This window comes from Tupaia chinensis, unplaced genomic scaffold, assembly GCF_000334495.1.
Source record: "Tupaia chinensis unplaced genomic scaffold, TupChi_1.0 Scaffold000434_1, whole genome shotgun sequence".
Classification (NCBI taxonomy): Eukaryota; Metazoa; Chordata; class Mammalia; order Scandentia; family Tupaiidae; genus Tupaia; species Tupaia belangeri.
In genome coordinates this window covers 1443210-1461406 of record NW_006159939.1, presented here as the reverse complement: position 1 = coordinate 1461406, position 18197 = coordinate 1443210, and the positions used below count along the sequence as shown (strand labels likewise).

At 37.7% G+C, this 18197-nt stretch overlaps 1 protein-coding gene across 1 annotated transcript in view; it reads left to right on the top strand.

Annotated features, from left to right (window-relative positions):
• PDE3A (phosphodiesterase 3A) overlaps positions 1-18197 on the top strand; it is a 371187-nt gene that overhangs the window by 321727 nt on the left and 31263 nt on the right. Inside the window, 2 exon segments of the mRNA XM_006155100.3 lie at positions 8161-8298; positions 13515-13626. Of these exon segments, the coding sequence (XP_006155162.1) occupies positions 8161-8298; positions 13515-13626 (250 nt within the window).

Here is an 18197-nt window from a genome sequence, read left to right as displayed (position 1 = left end):
TAAATGTATAGGGAAAATGAATTATTTTACTTAGGACAATATCTTATACAGAGAAAGAAAAAAGAAAAGGGAAGGAAGGGGAAGGGAAAGGAAGAAAAAGGAAGGGAAGGAAAAAGATGAGAGAAAGGAAGAAGGGAGATAATGTTGCGGGGGATCTGCTGGTTTTTTTCCTGTACCTCATTGATTTAGAAAATGAGCTAATATTTATTTTACTTATTATTTTAAACCAGATTTATGTTGACATATGCTACTTATTAAAATACGCTACTGGACCAGCAGATGTCGTAGTGATTAAGGTGCTGGATTACTACATGGCTGACCACAGTTTAGGTCCCTGACCTGGAGGCATAAAAATCACACCGAGTACATGTGCATGCATGCCCAAAAACCTAGGAGGAGATTGGAGGAGAAGTGATTGCAGTATGTCCATCCCTTCAGGGGATGATTTCTCACTTTCCCCTCTCACTCTTCCTCTCTCTCTCTCCCTCTGGTGCGTGTGCATGCCCTATGGCAAAACTCTTTCTTTTATTTTTATTTTAAGTTCTTTTATACAGTCAATCACAATATTTAGCTTGCAAAGTGAATATTCCAACATGTGTACATTTCTCCCCAGTCCAGTTGATAATACTATAAAGTTATTTTCTTCAACAGATAACACCCCATTTCTTTGCCCCATTATGCTTTGCCTCCCTATTTTTCTCCTTAATGTCCTTCCTCAGATTCTACTCCTTTACCCCTCCTCTTCCCACAGTAAATCTGGTATTCACAGCCATTTACTGTGTTTCTACATCCTTTAGTCGTTCAGTTTCAGTCATAGAGTGTGGACACTTGGTATATATTAAGTGGGGACATACAGTGTCTCTCCGTCATAGTCTGGCTTGCTTCATTCAGCAGTAAATCTTCCATATTCATCCACTTTCTGTCAAAAGCCATGATCTTATGTTTTATGGCTATTATTCCATAGAGTATATGTACCACAGTTTTTCAATCCATTCATCTGTTCATGGGCATTTGGGCTGGTTCCAAGTCTTAGCAATTGTGAATATTGCTTCAATAAACATCAATGTGCAAGCACTTTTCTGATTAAGAATTCTTCTGTCCTTTGGGTAGATACCAAGGAGTGGGCTTGCTGGATCATATGGTATTTCTGTTTGTAGATTTTTGAGGAATCTTCAAATTGTTCTCCACAGTGGCTGGACCAATTTACATTCCCACCAGCAGTGTAAGAGAGTTCCCTTTTTACCCCACCACCTGCCAGCACTTATCATTTTTTTATTTTTTAATATTAGTTGTTCTGACTGGGGTTAGGTGGTATCTTATTGTTGTTTTGATCTGCATTTCCTGTACAATGAGAGATGTTGATTGAGCATTTTTTCATATGTCTTTTGGCTATTCTTTTGTCATCCTTAGAGAGTAGTTTTTTCAACTCCTTCTCCCATCTTTCAATAGTGTTGAACATCTTTTTTCCAATAGCAGCTTGAGTTCTTTGTGTATTCTGGTTATCAATTTCTTATGTGACACATAGTTTACAAAAATATTTTCTTATTCTGAGTACTGCTGATTCACACTAATTACCGTGTCTTTTGCCATGCAAAAACTTCTTAGTCTGATGTAATCCCACCTGTCTATTTCGGGGATTATTGACTGTGCTTTGAGGGTCTTATTTAAGAAGTCTTTGCCTACCCCAGCATCTCCAAGAGTTTTCCCAGTGTTTTCCAGGAGCACTTTTACAGTTTGAGGTCTTAGGTTTAGATCTTTGATCCACCTTGAGTCAATTTATGTCAATGGTGAGAGGTAGGGGTTCAGATTCATCTTTCTGCAGGTGGATATCCAGTTTTTTCAGCATCATTTGCTGAAGAGGTTTTCTTTTTCCCACTGGATTGACTGGTATACTTTGTCAAAAATTAGTTTACTGTAGTTTGGGAATTTATTTCTGAGGAATCTATTCTGTTCCATTGGTCCACCTGTCTGTTTCTGTGCCAGTACCATGCGGTTTGATTACCATAGCTTTGTAGTATATTTTTGGGTCTGGGAATGAGATGCCACCCACTCCACTCTTCTTGTGCAGGATTACTTTGGCAATATGAGGTCTTTTATGATTCCAGCCAAGTTGTATGATTATCTTTTTTAGATCTGTGAAGAATGTGTCTGGTACTTTGATTGGGATTGTATTACATATGTAGATTAATTTTGGTAGAATTGCCATTTTGATTATATTAATTCTTCCAATCCAGGAACATGGATGTCCTTCCACTTTTTTGTGTCGTTTTCAATTTCTTTTTTTAGATTTTTGTAGTTTTCCTTGTAGAAGTCTTTGACTTCTTTGGTTAGCTTTACTCCTAAACATCTTATACTTTTTGTGGCTATAGTAAATGGAATTACTTTAAGTTCTATCTCAGTCTGCCTGCTGTTCATATATAGAAGTGCTATAGATTTCTGTATGTTTATTTTGTATTCTGCAACTTTACTGTATCCATGTATTACTTCCAGGAATTTTTTCATGGCTACCATTGGGTCTTATATGTATGCAATCATGTCATCTGTGAATAGAGTTTCACCTCTTCTTTTCCTATTTGAATGCCTTTTATTTTATTCTCTTTTATGATTGCACTGGTGAGGACTTCCAGTACTATATTGAACAAGAGTAGAGATAGTGGGCATCCTTGTCTTGTACCAGTTTTTAGTGGAAAATCTTTCAGCTTTGATCCATTCAGGATGATGTTTGCTATGGGTTTTACATAGATAGCTTTTATTGTGTTGAGGAATGACCCTTCTGTGCCGATATTGCTGAGAGTCTTGATCATAAAGGGATGTTGTATCCTATCAAATGCTTCTTCTGCATCAATTGATATGATTGTGTGGTTTTTATCTTTCTTTCTGTTAATATGGCATATTGCATTTATGGTTTTGCATATGTTGAATCAACCTTGCATTCCTGGAATAAAGCCTACCTGATCATGATGTATAATCTTTTTTTATAAGTTGTTTGATATGATTTTCTAGTATCTTGTTGAGAATCTTTGTATCTATATTCATCAGAGATATTGGTCTATAGTTTTCCACCCTTGTCCTGTCCTTATCAGTTTTAAAGATAAATGTGAAGGAGGCTTCATATAATGAATTAGGGAGAGATTCACCATTTTGGATCTTTAGAAATAACTTGAGTAGAATGGGGGTTAACTCTACTTTAAAAGTCCTGTAGAATTCAGAGGTGAAGCCATCAGGACCAGGGCTTTTCTTTGTTCGGGGGTTATGTATTACTGATTCAATTTTCTGGCTTTTTATGGGCCTATTCAGACTTACCATTTCCTCCTGACTCAATCTTGGTAGATTATATGTGTCCAGGAATTTGTCCATTTCATCCAGAGTTTCTTGTTTCTTGGCATATAGTTGTTCATAGTAACCTCTAACAATGTTTTATATTTCTACTATGTCTGTTGTTATATTGCCTGCTTCATTACAGATTTGATTTACCTGGTTCCTTCCTTTCTCTCTTCTTCTTGATTCAATTCACTGAGAGGTGTATCGATTTTATCTTTTCAAAGAACCAACTTTTACTTTCATTTATTTTCTGTATAGTTCACTTATTTTCTATTTCATTTATTTCTGCTTGTATCTTTATTATTTCCTTTCTCCTGGAGTTTTTTGGAGTTTTTTGTTGTTGCTTTTCAATTCTCTGAGGCACAATGTTAGGAGATTAATTTGCCTTCTTTCTGTATTCCTATTATGTGCACTAATTGCTATGAACTTCCCTCTTATGACTGCTTTAGCAGTGTCCCAAAGATTATGGAAACTTATGTCCTCATTGTCATTGGCTTCCATGAATCTTTTGATTTCAATCTTTATTTCTTCAGTAGTTGTGAAGTCATTCAGGTGTAGGTTATTTAGTTTCATGTATTTGAGTATTTTTGTGGATTTCTCTTGAAATTAAAATCAAGTTTAATTCCATCATGTTCAGAAAAGATGCTGGGTATAGTTTCTATGCCTTTGAATCTGTTGAGGTTTGTCTTGTGGCCTATCAAATGGTCAGTCTTTCGAAAGGTTCCATGTGAAGATGAGAAAAAAGTGTATCTCGTGGTCTTTGTGTGGAAAGTTCTATAGATGTCTGTTGAGTCCATTAGATTTTTGGTATCATTTAGATCCTTTATCTCTCTACCTACTTTTGTCTAGATGATTGGTCCAGAAGGGATAGTGGGGTGTTGAGGTCTCCAACAATTAGTGTGTTGAAGTCTGTCTCTCCTTTTAGATCTAAGTCTTTCCTTCATGCATTTGGGTGCTCCTGTGTTAGGTGCATAGATATTTATAGTCACTATACCTTCTTGATCGATTGACCCTTTAACTACAATATCGTGCCCTTCTTTGTCTCTTCGAACAGTTTTTGTTTTAAAGCCTGTTTTGTCAGAAATTAGTATCATGACTCCAGCTCTTTTTTTGGTTCCCATTTGCATGGAAAACCTTTTTCCAACCCTTCACTTCCAGTCTATGTATGTCTTTATCCAAGAGGTGGGTTTCCTGTAAGCAACAGATAGAGGGTTTCTGTTTTTTAATCCATTCAGCCAGTCTGTGTCTCTTGATTGGAGAATTTAATCCATTTAATGTTATTATCACTATTTCTGGACTTGTTCCAACATTTAAGTGGGCCATTGTCTTGGTTGCCTTTTATTCCTTTATTTCTGGCTGTTCATTCTTTAGTTTTCCTGGAACAGTACTCTTTAGGATTTCTCAGCTGGCTGTTCATTCTTTAGTTTTCCTGGAACAGTACTCTTAATATTTCTCGAAGAGCTTGTCTGGTGTTGGCAAATTCTTTCAGGTTTTGTTTGAGGAGATTTTAATCTTTTTTTTTCCTATGTGAAGGATAATCTTGCAGAATATAATAATCTTGGTTGAAATTATTTCTCTTTTAATACTTTCAATATGTCTTCCCATTCTTTGCTTCCTTGCATTGTTTCCATTGAGAGGTTCTGTGTTAGCCTGATGGGATGACCTTTGTAAGTCACTTGTCATTTCTCTCTTGCCAGTTTTAATATCCTGTCTTTACCTGCGGTCTTTGCCAATATGGCTAAGATGTGCCTTGGGGAAGATTTTTTTGGTTGATTCTTTTTGGGGTCCTTTGTATTTTTAGGGTCTGGATGTTTGAGTGCCTCTCTAGACTTGGGAAATTTCTTTCCAGGCTTTCATGGAATAGATTTTCCATGCCCTTAATAGTTTCTTCACCTACTGGGACACCAATTATTTGGATGTTTGGATGTTTAATGGAATTTAGTATTTCTCGTATATTATGCTCGTGTTTTTTGTTATTTTTCTCTATCTTCTTGGAATCTTTATCTCAGTCAGAGGTTTTATCTTCTACATCAGAGATTTAATCTTAAGCATGGTCTAATTGACTTTTTTTTTTTTTTTTGGAGAGGTTTTGCTATAGTGCGTGCGCTCGCGAGACAGACAGAGACAGAGAGACAGAAAGCGAGAAATCACCCCCCAGGGGGTATGGCCATGCTGCAGGTCCTTCTCCTCCATTCTCCTCTTGGGATCTTGGGCACGCACACACATGCGCCCGGCATGAGTTTTAAGCCACCGGGTCTGGGACGCGAACCACGGTCAACTACATGGGAGTCCAGCGACATAGCCATTACGCTAACTGCTGGTCCCAGCATGGTCTAATTGACTTTTAATTGTTTCAAGAGAGTTTTTGACTTCCTGAATTACAGACTTCATCTCTAATAGTTTCATCTGATTCTTTTTTATAGTATCCATTTCTTCTGTCATATCATGGAAGAACTTCCCAATCTGTATGTAGTTCCTTGTCTCTTTTCTGTTCCAACTCATAGAATTTTGTCACCATGAATGTTCTAAATTATTTCTCTGATATTTTGGTGACTTCCTCTGTTTTTTCTTTTTTTATTTTTTTTTCGAGAAATGGAGGAGAGTTACTGTGTTCTTTTGATAGGGACATATTTCCTGGCTTATTCAGACCTGAGGCTCTTCTACTTCCAGCCATTGGGAGATATATTCACTTTTGAATACCTTTTAGGAGAATGTTTCTTCAACTAGGAGTGTGTTTCCCTTTTGCTGATGTGTGCTGAAGTCTCTCTTCTGTTGTGTTTAGCAATATGGTCTCAAGAGGAGTATTCTACTCAGGTGTCTGAAGAACAGAATCTCCTTTGTCACAGGTGGTTCAGTAAAAGGGAAGATCCCTGGAAGCCTTAAAATACTGGGGTAATTCAGAGGGACTAGACAGGTGATTCTAGACCTGCCTAGTCCCTCTGGGAGGGTGGATGATGAAGAGGAAAGGGCAATATAAGAGGGAAGAAAAGAGTACAAAGGAGAATAAAAAAAGTCACATGGCACAAGATTTTGCCATGGAGCTGGAGATGGAACTGGGGCTCTCCTGGAGAGTGGAGACCAATCTGTGGGGCAAGGAGAACTAGGAAATTAACAAAAGAAAGAAGAGAAGCAAAAACTCTGCATACCTTTCTGAAAGAGGAGCACTCTGGGGTTGGGAGAGCTAGCTGGAGCTGAGGCTGGGGCCAGTGGTGGCCCTGCCTCAAAGTTTCTTGCTGGCCATGGGGCTGGAGATGGAACTGGGTGGCAAAAATCTTTAAAAGGAAAAAAGAAAAAAATATAAAGTTGTTGGGAAAGTCATGATGTAATTTATGTTTTTCTATGCAAAATTGCATCATAACTTTTCCTGTGTGTGTGTGTGTGTGTGTGTGTGTGTGTGTATTTTTTCCTCCTTTAATGATGACTTATTTTGTATATATAAAGAGATTCATTCAAAGAAGACAAGAGAATAAATTTTATTCAAGTTAATTTGTGGGAGGCAGCAAATGACAGAAAAAGTTGACTGTCATATGAGTATTCATCATTGGTATTATCATTTTTCTTTTGCTGTATTTACCATTTTTACTTTTAAGTCAAGTAGACGTCAGGTAAAGTAATATATGTGTTTTGTTATGTTCATTATCTTTATTTTGTCTTCTTTTTCGTTCTCTTCTTCTACCTATTCCTCCTCTTCCCTTCCCCCCTTTTCTTTTTTTTTTTTTTTCTCTTCTTTGTAAAGGTACTCTCTTTTATTTTTTGGAGTGATTTTTGCTATAGGGTGCATGTGCTCACTGGAGACACAGAAAGAGTCTACAAAGAGAGAGAAAGTGAGAAATCACCCCGCAGAGGGTATGGTCATACCACAAACCCTTCTCTTCCATTCTCCTCTCAGGATTTTGAGAATGTACACACATGTGCCCACTGTGAGTTTCAAGCTGCCCCAAGCTGGGACTCGAATTGCAGTCGACCCTGTGAGAGTACAGTCCCTTAACCAGTACACTACCTGCCAGCCCTACTATAATTTTTTTTTCTGTGTTCACCATTTGTATTTTTAAGTCAGATATCATTTTTTTGTTTTGCTCTACTTCCCATTTGTACTTTTAAGTCAAATAGACTGTCAGGTAAAGTAATTTATATGTTTCTTTATCCTCATTATCTTTATTTTGTTTCTTCCTTTCCTTTCTCTTCTTCCTCCTATTCCCTTCCCTCTTCTCTTTCTCTTCCTTACAAATGTACTTTCAATAGCCCCACTTGGGACTGTTATAAAATGTTGTTACATTTACATGGAGGATGTTTCTCAGGAAACAGATTATGCGAATTAAATTAAAATCCTTGAAAAACGTTGCAGTTGTCATACTGTTGGGTTAATGTTGATTCCGAAGCATTAATTTAAATTTGATCAGTTGCAGTAGGGCAGAGTAAGTCCCACTAACTTATACATTTCTTTGGTGAGTCCAATATAAGCTAGGAAACCATCCCCCAAATATTTAGATAAATATATAAAGATATAAATTTACCTGTAATTTCAGAGTCCTGAGTCTTTAAGAACCCTGCAGTGCACTCACAACCAGTTAAGTTATCTCCGGGCAAAAACATTCCATTTTTGGTGGCGTATGCATGAAGCAGGGGTAGGCAGGCATCTCACATTGACAAATTCCATCTGAAATGGCATTAGATAATTTCCTTTTCACTTTGGAGTCAATGTCTTGTTCATCTAGATTTTTTTTTTTAATAACCATATTTTAACCCTGGATTTTAAGTTGTTTATTTTAGATAACTACAGTTATTAAATTGAACTTAGAAAAACTACATGTTATTAAAATATTTTAATTTTCATTACAGGACAAACCAGTTCTTGCTCCCGAGCCTCTTGTCATGGATAACCTGGACTCAATCATGGAACAGCTAAATACTTGGAATTTTCCCATTTTTGATTTAGTGGAAAACATAGGAAGAAAATGTGGCCGTATTCTTAGTCAGGTAAGAAATGCATTTTTGTGCGTGACTTTTAATGTCAAAAAAAAACATTCAATTGCTTAATTTTTTTTTGTTTTTGTTTTTGTTTAGTTTGCTACAGGGTATACATCACATGTTCACCAGAGAGAAGCTATCTGTTTTTCTAAAGTTGCATAGTAGATACTAGACCAGGATTCACATGTGGATTTATCCATATCAGAAACTCGGGCTTTTTACATTCTTTAGCTGCTTCTCTGCCTCCTGTAAAACACAGTTAGCTGTTATATCCTCATGCCTTTAATTTAGAGAGAGTGATTTATTGCTATAGACGTGTTTACTTGTGGGACAAACAGCCAGAAATCAACCTCTGGGAGGGGACGGTCATGCTGCAGTCCCTTCTCCACTCTCCTTTTGGGATTTTGGACATGCACACATACGTCCCCAGTGTGAATTTTAAGCCACTGGGTTGACTCAAACAGCGGTCAGTCCAGCAATGTAACCATTACATCATCTGCTGGTCCCTGTGTCTTCAAGCCTTCTAAATGGAGTCTGAACAATGAGAAAATTGGTTAATAAAGCAGTTGGTTTGGAGTCATCAGGTGGCATGGTATTTAAGGTGGTGGACTCCCACATTGCCAGCTGTGGTTTGAGTCCCAACCCAGCAGCTTGAAACTCACGCTGGGCATTTGTGTGTGTGCCCAGAATCCCAGGAGCAGAAAGAGTGAAGAAGGGATGGTGATGTGGCCATCCCCTCTTGGGGGTGATTTCTCACTTTCCCTCTCACTGTTTCTCTGTCTCTCTCCAACAAGTGCACACACTCTACGGCAAAAATCTAAGGGACCAGAAGGTGATGTAGTGGTTAAGGTGCTGGACTCCTGCATGGCCGTTATTCATGTCCTGGGCCCTGTGACTTAAAACTCATATCAGGCGTGTGTGTGTCTGTGTGTGTGTGTATGCCTGTGCCCAAAATCGCAACAGGAGAATGGAGGAGATGGGATTGTTCTTGGCCACCTCCTCTGTGGGTGAGGTGATTTCTTTCTTTCCCTCTGTCTCTCTTTGATGAGAGCATGCTCCCTATAGCAAAAAAATTCTCTTAAAAAAAAAAGCAGGGGACCAGCAGTTAGTGTAATGGCTATGTCGTTGGACTCCCACGTAGTCGATCACGGTTCGAGTCCCGGACCCAGTGGCTTAAACTCACGCCGGGCGTGTGTGCGTGCATGCCCAAGATCCCGAGAGAATGGAGGAGAAGGGATTGCAGCGTGGCCACCCCCCCTGGGGGTGATTTCTTGCTTTCTGTCTCTGTCTCTCTCTGTCTGTCTGGCGAGCGCACGCGCCCTACAGCAAAAACCTCTCAAAAAAAAAAAAAAAAAAAAAAGGCAGTTTGTTTAGAGCACACATGATCATGTACCAAAGATTGCTACAGATATCGTGCTCCCCTCAAAGTTCTGTGAGCTGAGGGGTGGAAGAGTGGAAATGAAGTGTATTGTCACAAGTGCTTTCTAACAGTTGTAGACATGAGCAGATCTTAGAAAGATGGGGAATTATTATTAATTCGATTTCCACAAAATTCACTAATATATCTTTTGTTCCAGCCATCTTTTTAAAAATAACATAAAGTAATACACTACTACATGATTCTTATCACTCAGTATTTACTTTCTCAATTCACAAAGCATTGAACTTTTGAGAAAAAATGCAGCTTCATTAGCCTTGCTAAGTAAGACTTAGGAGTTTTTTGCTTTGATTTGAGTTTATGAGTACAAAAATCATGAAATTTTGATTATGGGAAAGGCATTTTTTTTTTCCTTAGTACGACATAAGGACAGCTGAAATGAATTAACTTGGACATTCCAAGAAATCACCTTTTGACTGAGACTACACAGAAAGTCTCACTTCAAAAGATTTTTTAAAGAGACATGTGTGCAGTGGAAATGATTTCTCCCAGCCACGATATAAAGCCTGCCTTTTGATGATTACCATGTTTATTTTAACAAATTTAAAAGGACATCCTTCAGACTTTGAAACAGTGTTTATTCTTTTAAGTTACCTATATTTACCCACTTGATGGTATCTTCTGTTTATTTTGAATTTAGAATAACCATATGTTAAGTTATTGGTAGTGGATTTTTTTTTTAACATTTTTGCCATAGGATATGTGTGCTCACTGGAGAGAGACAGAGAAAGACAGAGAGAAGGCAAGTGAGAAATCAGAGGGGTGGGAATGGTCACATAGTGGCCAGTCTTTTCTCCTCCATTCTCCTCTTGTGATTTTGGTCACGTACACGTGCACACCTTGTATGAATTTCAAAGCAAAACATCAAGTCTGGGACTCAAATAGTGATCAACCATGTAGGAGTCAGCCCCTTAAATCACCATACCACCTACTGACCCTGGTGATGCACTTTGACAGCTTCTTGAAAATTTCTCTTCTAACATAATACTCTAAAATATCCTGTTGTTTCCATTTTTCAGTTCTTTGAAGTTTTTTGAAAGACTCATAGGAAACATTTATTTGTGGTTTTAACAATACTGGTTTTTGAATGATGGTGGTGGTCCTTGAAGCAGTTAAGAGTATAAAATCTGAAGCCAAGATGCTCAATTTAAAGTCTGGCTCTGATATATTGTCCACTGTGTGATCTTAGACAAGTCACTCAACCTATTTTACCTCAGTTTCCTCTGTTTTCAAATATTACCAGTGAATAGTACCTATCTCTAGCTTCTGTGAGGATTATGTAGATAATTAATACATGTAAACTACTTAGAGCAGACTACATATGCTTATGTGTATGTGCATAGACATTCTGCTGCTGTTATTATTACTTTTATTAAAGAGGTAATGTGAGTAGGTAAATCCCTTATGTGCTTACAAACAAGAATGCAAATATAGCCTAAAGCAATAATGGAGAGATGATAACTAAAGGTAGTGAATAGCTTGATCCAAGCCATGGTAGCACAGGCAGTGGGGCCCCCTGCATGATCCTGGAGTCATATGGAAGATCACATTTGGGTCCTGGGTAGATTTGAGCATGTCCGGTGCAGCTGTGCACATTCATGATTCTGGGTGGTCGGAAGGTTATGGGAGGCTTGCAGCATGGCAAGGCACCTACCTTCCAATCAAGACAGAAATTAATTACAAGAAGAAGAGAAATAAATTGAATTACACTATGACCGAAACCATGAACCTCACTTTTTGTAGCATTTTTAAAGACAGGAGATAGAGATGTTATATGGCACAGAAAAAGAGGAAAAATAAACATACTTGTAAAAAAGTAAATCTTCACTCATTCACAGTGAATAACAGTGACTAACTTCATTTCCTCTTGTCTTCATTCTCTCTGTTTTGACCATACTGGCCTTCTTGCCGTTTCTTGAGTACAGCGTACCTCAGGCCCAATGTAGTGGCTTTTCCCTCCGTCTGGAAAGCTCTTCCATGTAACCACATGGCTCACCTCAGACTGCCTTCAATTCTTTGTTCAAACATCACCTCCTGAATATGTCTACTCTAACAACCACATTTGAAGAGATCTGTGTTTTATTCATATGTTCTTATCTATATGTATATATACACATATGCTATAATATATGATGTATTTGTGTGTGTGTGTGTTGCATGCATACACATTTTGCAGATAGTAGAAATTGCTACTATCAGTTGCTATTGAGGGCTGGCAGTGGAGGCCCAGCAGTAAGGCAAGGTTGGACTCACACAGAAATGTTCCAGGTTGGTGTAGAACACGTCCCTGTATGTTCTTGATGTGTGATACAAGCTGGCTAAGGACAGGGCCAGACCTGCAGTGCAAAGACCCTTTTGGGGATGCTTGTCTCCCTGTCTTCCTTTTTTCTCTCTCTCATGGAAGAAATAAACTTTGGAGAAAAAAAAAATAGATGTTGAATGAATGAATACCTGTTTTAGTTATAAACAAGGGCTTTTAAAAAACCCATGGATTTTTCAATGCATGGATTTTTTAAAAAATCTGTTCATGGATTTCAGTTTTGGGAGATTTTTTTTGTACCAAAAAAATCTTCCCTTCAAAAGTATGTATAGATAAGTACATAGATGTGACCAAGAAACATTGAATATATAATTACATGAACAGTAAAATGGAATCGATTTAAATTTAGTAATGAAAGAAAGAAATTTAATCATGTAATGTATTGAAATCTGAAGAAATATTTCAAGAGAATTTTAAGAAGGAATACAGACGATGAATAAAATGAATATTTCTAAGAAATCTTTTGAATTTTGACCAACACTATACCTTTGCAACATGAAGCATGGCTGTTTTAAGTGATTTTTGTGCTCCATTCAGGCACAGGAATAACTATTTCTCTTCCCATTACCTTTTTCTATCCTTACATCACTTTTTTCTCGTGCTATCATCTCCATGTCAACTACACCAGTTATATCCAACCGTATTAATTGGATTTAAGCCAGAGAAGTGAAAATAATTAAAATAAAATAGATACTTGAAGAAAGAAGAGAGAAAAAAAAGCGAGGGAAACTAGTTTAGACTTTATTGTTTATATTAGATTAGAATAAATCTTTTCTCTCTATCTTTAGTTAGAGCAACCCTTATCTTCTCTCGCATAATTCTTTTCTCTTATTTTCTGCTAAGGCAAAACTCTGAAGCCTTTATCTTCTGGCAAGCTTTATTTATTTTTTAAAATAAAATTATTACCCTGTGGTCAGCCCATAGTAAAGTGGGTAAGCAGGTCTCACATGGCCAACTGTGGTTTAAGTCCTGGCCCCCATGGCTTGAGAAACATGCTGGGTGCGTGCACACACATGCCCCAGATCCTAACAGGATGAGTAAGTGAAGGGTAGGGGATTGTGGCTTGGCCACACCCTGTTGGGGGGGTTTTCGCTTTCTTTCTTGAACACTTGCCCTCTGGCAATAAAATAATGAACAAATAAGAATAAAATTAGTCCAAATTCAAGCTTTCTCTTGTCCTTTATTTAGTGCTTATAACACATACTATATAATTAGCAACTTAGTGTGTATCATTCTCTAGTTACCAATCTCCAAATTTAGTGCTTTGGTATATTGCTGTAGTACATACCAGTTTTTTGTTGGTTTTCTTGAGCATATGTCACGTCTTTACCCTTAAAAATAAATCATGTGTCTGTAATCAGGAACTACAAAGTAGGCATATAGAAGTCTTCAATATGTATTTTGTTCTCTTTATGTCTAAGGCACACTGAGGAATGTTTTATAAGGCTTTGTCTTTCTCTTTTACAGGTATCATACAGACTTTTTGAAGACATGGGCCTCTTTGAAGCTTTCAAAATTCCAACTAGGGAATTCATGAATTATTTCCATGCTTTGGAGATTGGATACAGGGATATTCCTTGTAAGTATGTTAGTTTTGTTGTTGATTTTGGTTTTGTTTTTGGCTATAGGGCATCTGTGCTTGCTGGAGAGAGAGAAAGTGAGAGAGAGAAAAAAGAAAAGTGAGAAATCACCCCAAGGAAGGATGGTCACTCTACAATTCCTTCTCCATCCTCCTCAGGCTTTGGGGCATGCATGCACATGCACTGGAGTGTCTTTCAAGCTACCAGGTCCAGGACTCAAACTATCAGTTGGCCAAGTGGGGAACTAGTCATTTTAACCAGTCACCTTAGGGCCACCAGCTGGCCCTAGGTTTTTGAAAATTGTATTTATTTTCTTATATAGTTATTTTATTTGCATTCCTTCACTGTATGTCTCTATAGCACATGATTTGGTTTTTAAAAGTATGCACATAGCACATGACCGTGAAATTGAGAAAATTACCATTTATATCAGTTTCAACAGAGAATTTTACATTCTTTTGTCCAGTGGAATGGGAGGGGTAAAAGGGAGTATAAAATATTTGTGAATTAATAGTTATAAAATGTGTTGAATTTGGTCTGGTTAATGGGATATTGAATCATTAGCAGCTAGCAGAGAATTGTACTTTGTATACATTTATTATGGCCATATCATCTAATGATTAGGAGATACAGACTTTGGAGTCCTGGCTCCTTTATTCCTTAGCTTTCTGAGACCCTGCATCTTGCTTTGTCTCTCTACATGCCTCATTTCTCAATCCATGCATAATATCTGCTTCATAGCATTGTTAGGATTAAATGAGGGAATAATTTTAAAGAGGTTGTGCCTTGCACAAGGTCAGTCCAATTTAAGGGTCTATTAAATAAATGTTAAATTTAAACATATTACCCATTTAATAATCTGCCCACCTTTGTAGGATGAATTCAACTTTTGTTGTACCACTGTAGAGTTAAATCATTAGATATTGAAGTTCTCTCCCCAAAAGGTAAACTTAGAACAGGAAGATGATGGTCTAATTAACAGAATGGAAGAGACATCTGGAAGTGGTTATGGAAAAAGTGATTAGAAACATTTTAAAAATCAGGTAAATGAGAAAACTCATGAAGAGGACACAATCAAGTATTCAGGCACTGAATACTACAAGTCTGCCATTTATAACAATGAGAACACAGAAGAGATGTTAAACTGTCAATATATAGAATTTCAGGTATCATCAATCAAGACAAGTAGAATTGCCCTGCAGTGCTACAAAATATATGGAACTGAAGAAAATGGTCATAGGTCTATTCAGGGAAGTTGTACAAATGTGTAGAAACCACGTAGTACTTGGGACCAGCAGTTAGCGTAATGGCTATGTTGCTGGACTCCCATGCAGTCGATCATGGTTCAACTACTGGATCCGGTGGCTTAAACTCATGCTGGGCGTGTGTGTGTATGTGCGTGCCCAAGATCCCAAAAGGAGAATAGAGGAGAAGGGATTGTGGCATGGTCATCCCCTCGGGGGGTGATTTCTCACTTTCTGTCTCTTCTGTCTCTCTCTGTCTTTCTGGTGAGTGTACACCCCCTATAACAAAAACCTCTCAAAAAAATTTACAAAAAAAGAAACCATATAGTACTTAAAAGGAATAAACACGTATGAAAATAGTCGAACATAATACATTGTTTAGAGTGTCTTAGAAATGTATTTTTTAAATCACATTTTAACTTTCAGATTTATTTTTATGCATCCTGGAATTCATAACCCCATATCTTTTTGAAAGTGCAAAGAGCTGAAGTTAAAATATTTATGGATACAAATTAAAGCATTTCTAGAAAGGGCCAGCATACTAACCTAATGTCCATTATCAACATGTTTTTGAAAATGCCATCTACATTCTCCACTGGAATGAAAATGCACAGATGATAATGGGTGACAGGAAAGGAAAAGGAAGAACAGAGCCTGCAAATGACATGTGTTGGAGCATTTGTGGCCAAAATGTGGGCAAATGGATACTTGGAGGAGGGGAGAAAGGAGTATAACAGCACCAGGCTCCTTGGGAAAGTGACCAGTGAGGCCATCTAAGTTGGAAGAGAGATATGAACAAAACCTAGTTTGAAAGGACCTTAAGATAAGACTTGCTTTCTTAGTACAATTTTCCCAGGGCCTACCCTGGTTGGATGCCAGTAATTGACATAAGTGTTAGTGATTTCTCAAAGGTTAAGGAGTTACATAAATAAAGTTTTATAGAAAGGAAGCCACGGCAAACACTAAATAACAGCTAGTCACCAGACTGAATTTCCAAGTTAATGTTATATTTCCAAATGCATTTTAGTGATATAGTCAGTCATTGCCAAGTTCCACTGAGTTCAATTTAATACTAAACTCTACAGATCTAATATCTACTGACTTTCCTCTAGGTAGTAAATCATTAAATCATCGTGAAAGATCACCAACATTTAAATATAAAAAGTTTCCAGAACCCAGACTTTATTATTCATTTTTATGTTTTCTTATTACATTTTATATGTTACAAGTGAATTGATTTCTTTTTCCTGAATTGGTAAGTTCTTTATTCCATGTGAAAAGAATTTGTTATAATAAACTCTCTTGTTCCATTGGAAGTCCATATAGGGAATATTTTTACTTTCTTTCCTGCAGGAAAGCTTTAGCATGATTGTTGATCACTCTCAATTAATAATGCCTGTATGTGTGGGGGTTGTAAATTTAGAATAATATGTATATTTGTTAAAATTTATTAATAGGACAGAGGAGATATCTGGAAGTGGTTATGGAAAAAATTATTAGAAACATTTTAAAAATCAGATAAATGAGAAAGTGCATGGAGAGTACACAACTTAAAAGGTTAACTTAAGGGACCAGCAGTTGGTGTAATGGCTATGTCACTAAACTCCCATGTAGTTGACCACAGTTCAAGTCCTGGACCTGGTGGCTTAAACTCACACCGGGCACGTGTGCATGCGTGCCCAAGATCCCGAGAGGAGAATGGAGAAGACGGGATTGTGGCATGGCCATCCCACCTGGGATGTGATTTCTCACTTTCTATCTCTCTGTCTCTTTCTCTCTTTCTGGTGAGAGCACATGCCAGAAAGAGGTGTTTTTGCCTATAGCAAAAACTTCTCCAAAAAAAATGTTAACTTATAACATTTGCTTATAAGTTATAATCAGCATATTCAAAAATTTCCTATATATCTATCTATTTTAGCATTTTCTTCTAAATATTTTTTTTTTTATGAGAGAGAGAAGAAGAGAATACGCAGCAGTGCATTCATGCCTGGAATTTGCCCACGGCATCAGGCAGCTGAGATTACGATCCCTGCGTAGGCTCTCCCGTGGGTCTAGCACTATAGATCATTGTGTTACTACCTCTGTGCCACTGTCTAACCAGGAACTGTATTTCTAGAGACTCTATCTAAATAAACCTAGAATTATTTTTTTAAAAAGCACAAGAGGAACTAGAGTAAAAATGGGCTTAGTTTAACCTTACCATGATTATGTATTAAAATTCTGGAAACTAAATTTTTATCATAATTTTAAATACACGTTTAACACTTTTTTTAAGAGAGATTTTTGCTATAGGGTTTTTGCACTTGCTGGAGAGAAAGAGAGGGACAGAGAGACAGAAAGTGAGAAATCACCCCCCAGAGGGATAACCACACCATGGTCCCTTCTCCAGTCACCTCTTGGGATTTTGGGCACACATGCACATGCATCTGGCGTGAGTTTCAAGCATCCAGGTCCAAGACTTGAACCGAAGTCGTCCATATGGGAGTCCAGTGATGTAACCACTATGCCATCTGCTGGTCCCATGTTTAATAATTTTAAAGAGGGAAAATATGAAAGCCTTTAAATTTATAATCAGAACCCTGACTAAAAATTGCAGAATCTAGATTTATTTTTATTTTGTTAGAATTATTTCTTTAACGTAATTTTAGTTTATTAATATTATTTTTACTTTGTTGTAAGGCTTGTATACTCACCAGAGAAAGAGAGGGAGGAAGTGAGAAAACAGTTCTGGTTCTGTTGGCCATGTGGGAGTTCAGCACCTTAACCACCACACCACCTGCTGGCCCCATGAGTCTAGATTTAAACATTGATATAGATAGATGGAAAGAAAGGGACGGGTCGGGATGGGACAGGATGGGACAGGATGGGACGGGACGGAACGGGACGGGACGGGACGGGACTGGAAGGGACAGGAAGGGAAGAGAAGGGAAGGAGAGAAGAAGAAAGAAATTAGTTTCATAGGAGTAGTAGTGGATAAGACAGTAAATATGGGTAACTCACTGATAGAAATGTAACAAAAATATATTTGTTTAATAAGCATTACAATAAATTAAAGTATGGTTGATTCCCAGTCATACAGGGAGATGAATGTTGTTTGGTATCATTCATAGTCCCTTTCAGTTGGGCATTTTGGTTAGTAAAGAAGATAATCATCAGGGGACCAACAGTTAGTGTAATGGCTATGTCGCTGGACTCCCACATAGTTGATTGCAGTTCAAGTCCCGGACACGGTGGGCTTACTTAACGCCAGGTGCGTGTGCATGTTCAAGATCCCAAGAGGAGAATGGAAGAGAAGGGATTGCGGCGTGGCCATCCCCCCTGGGGGG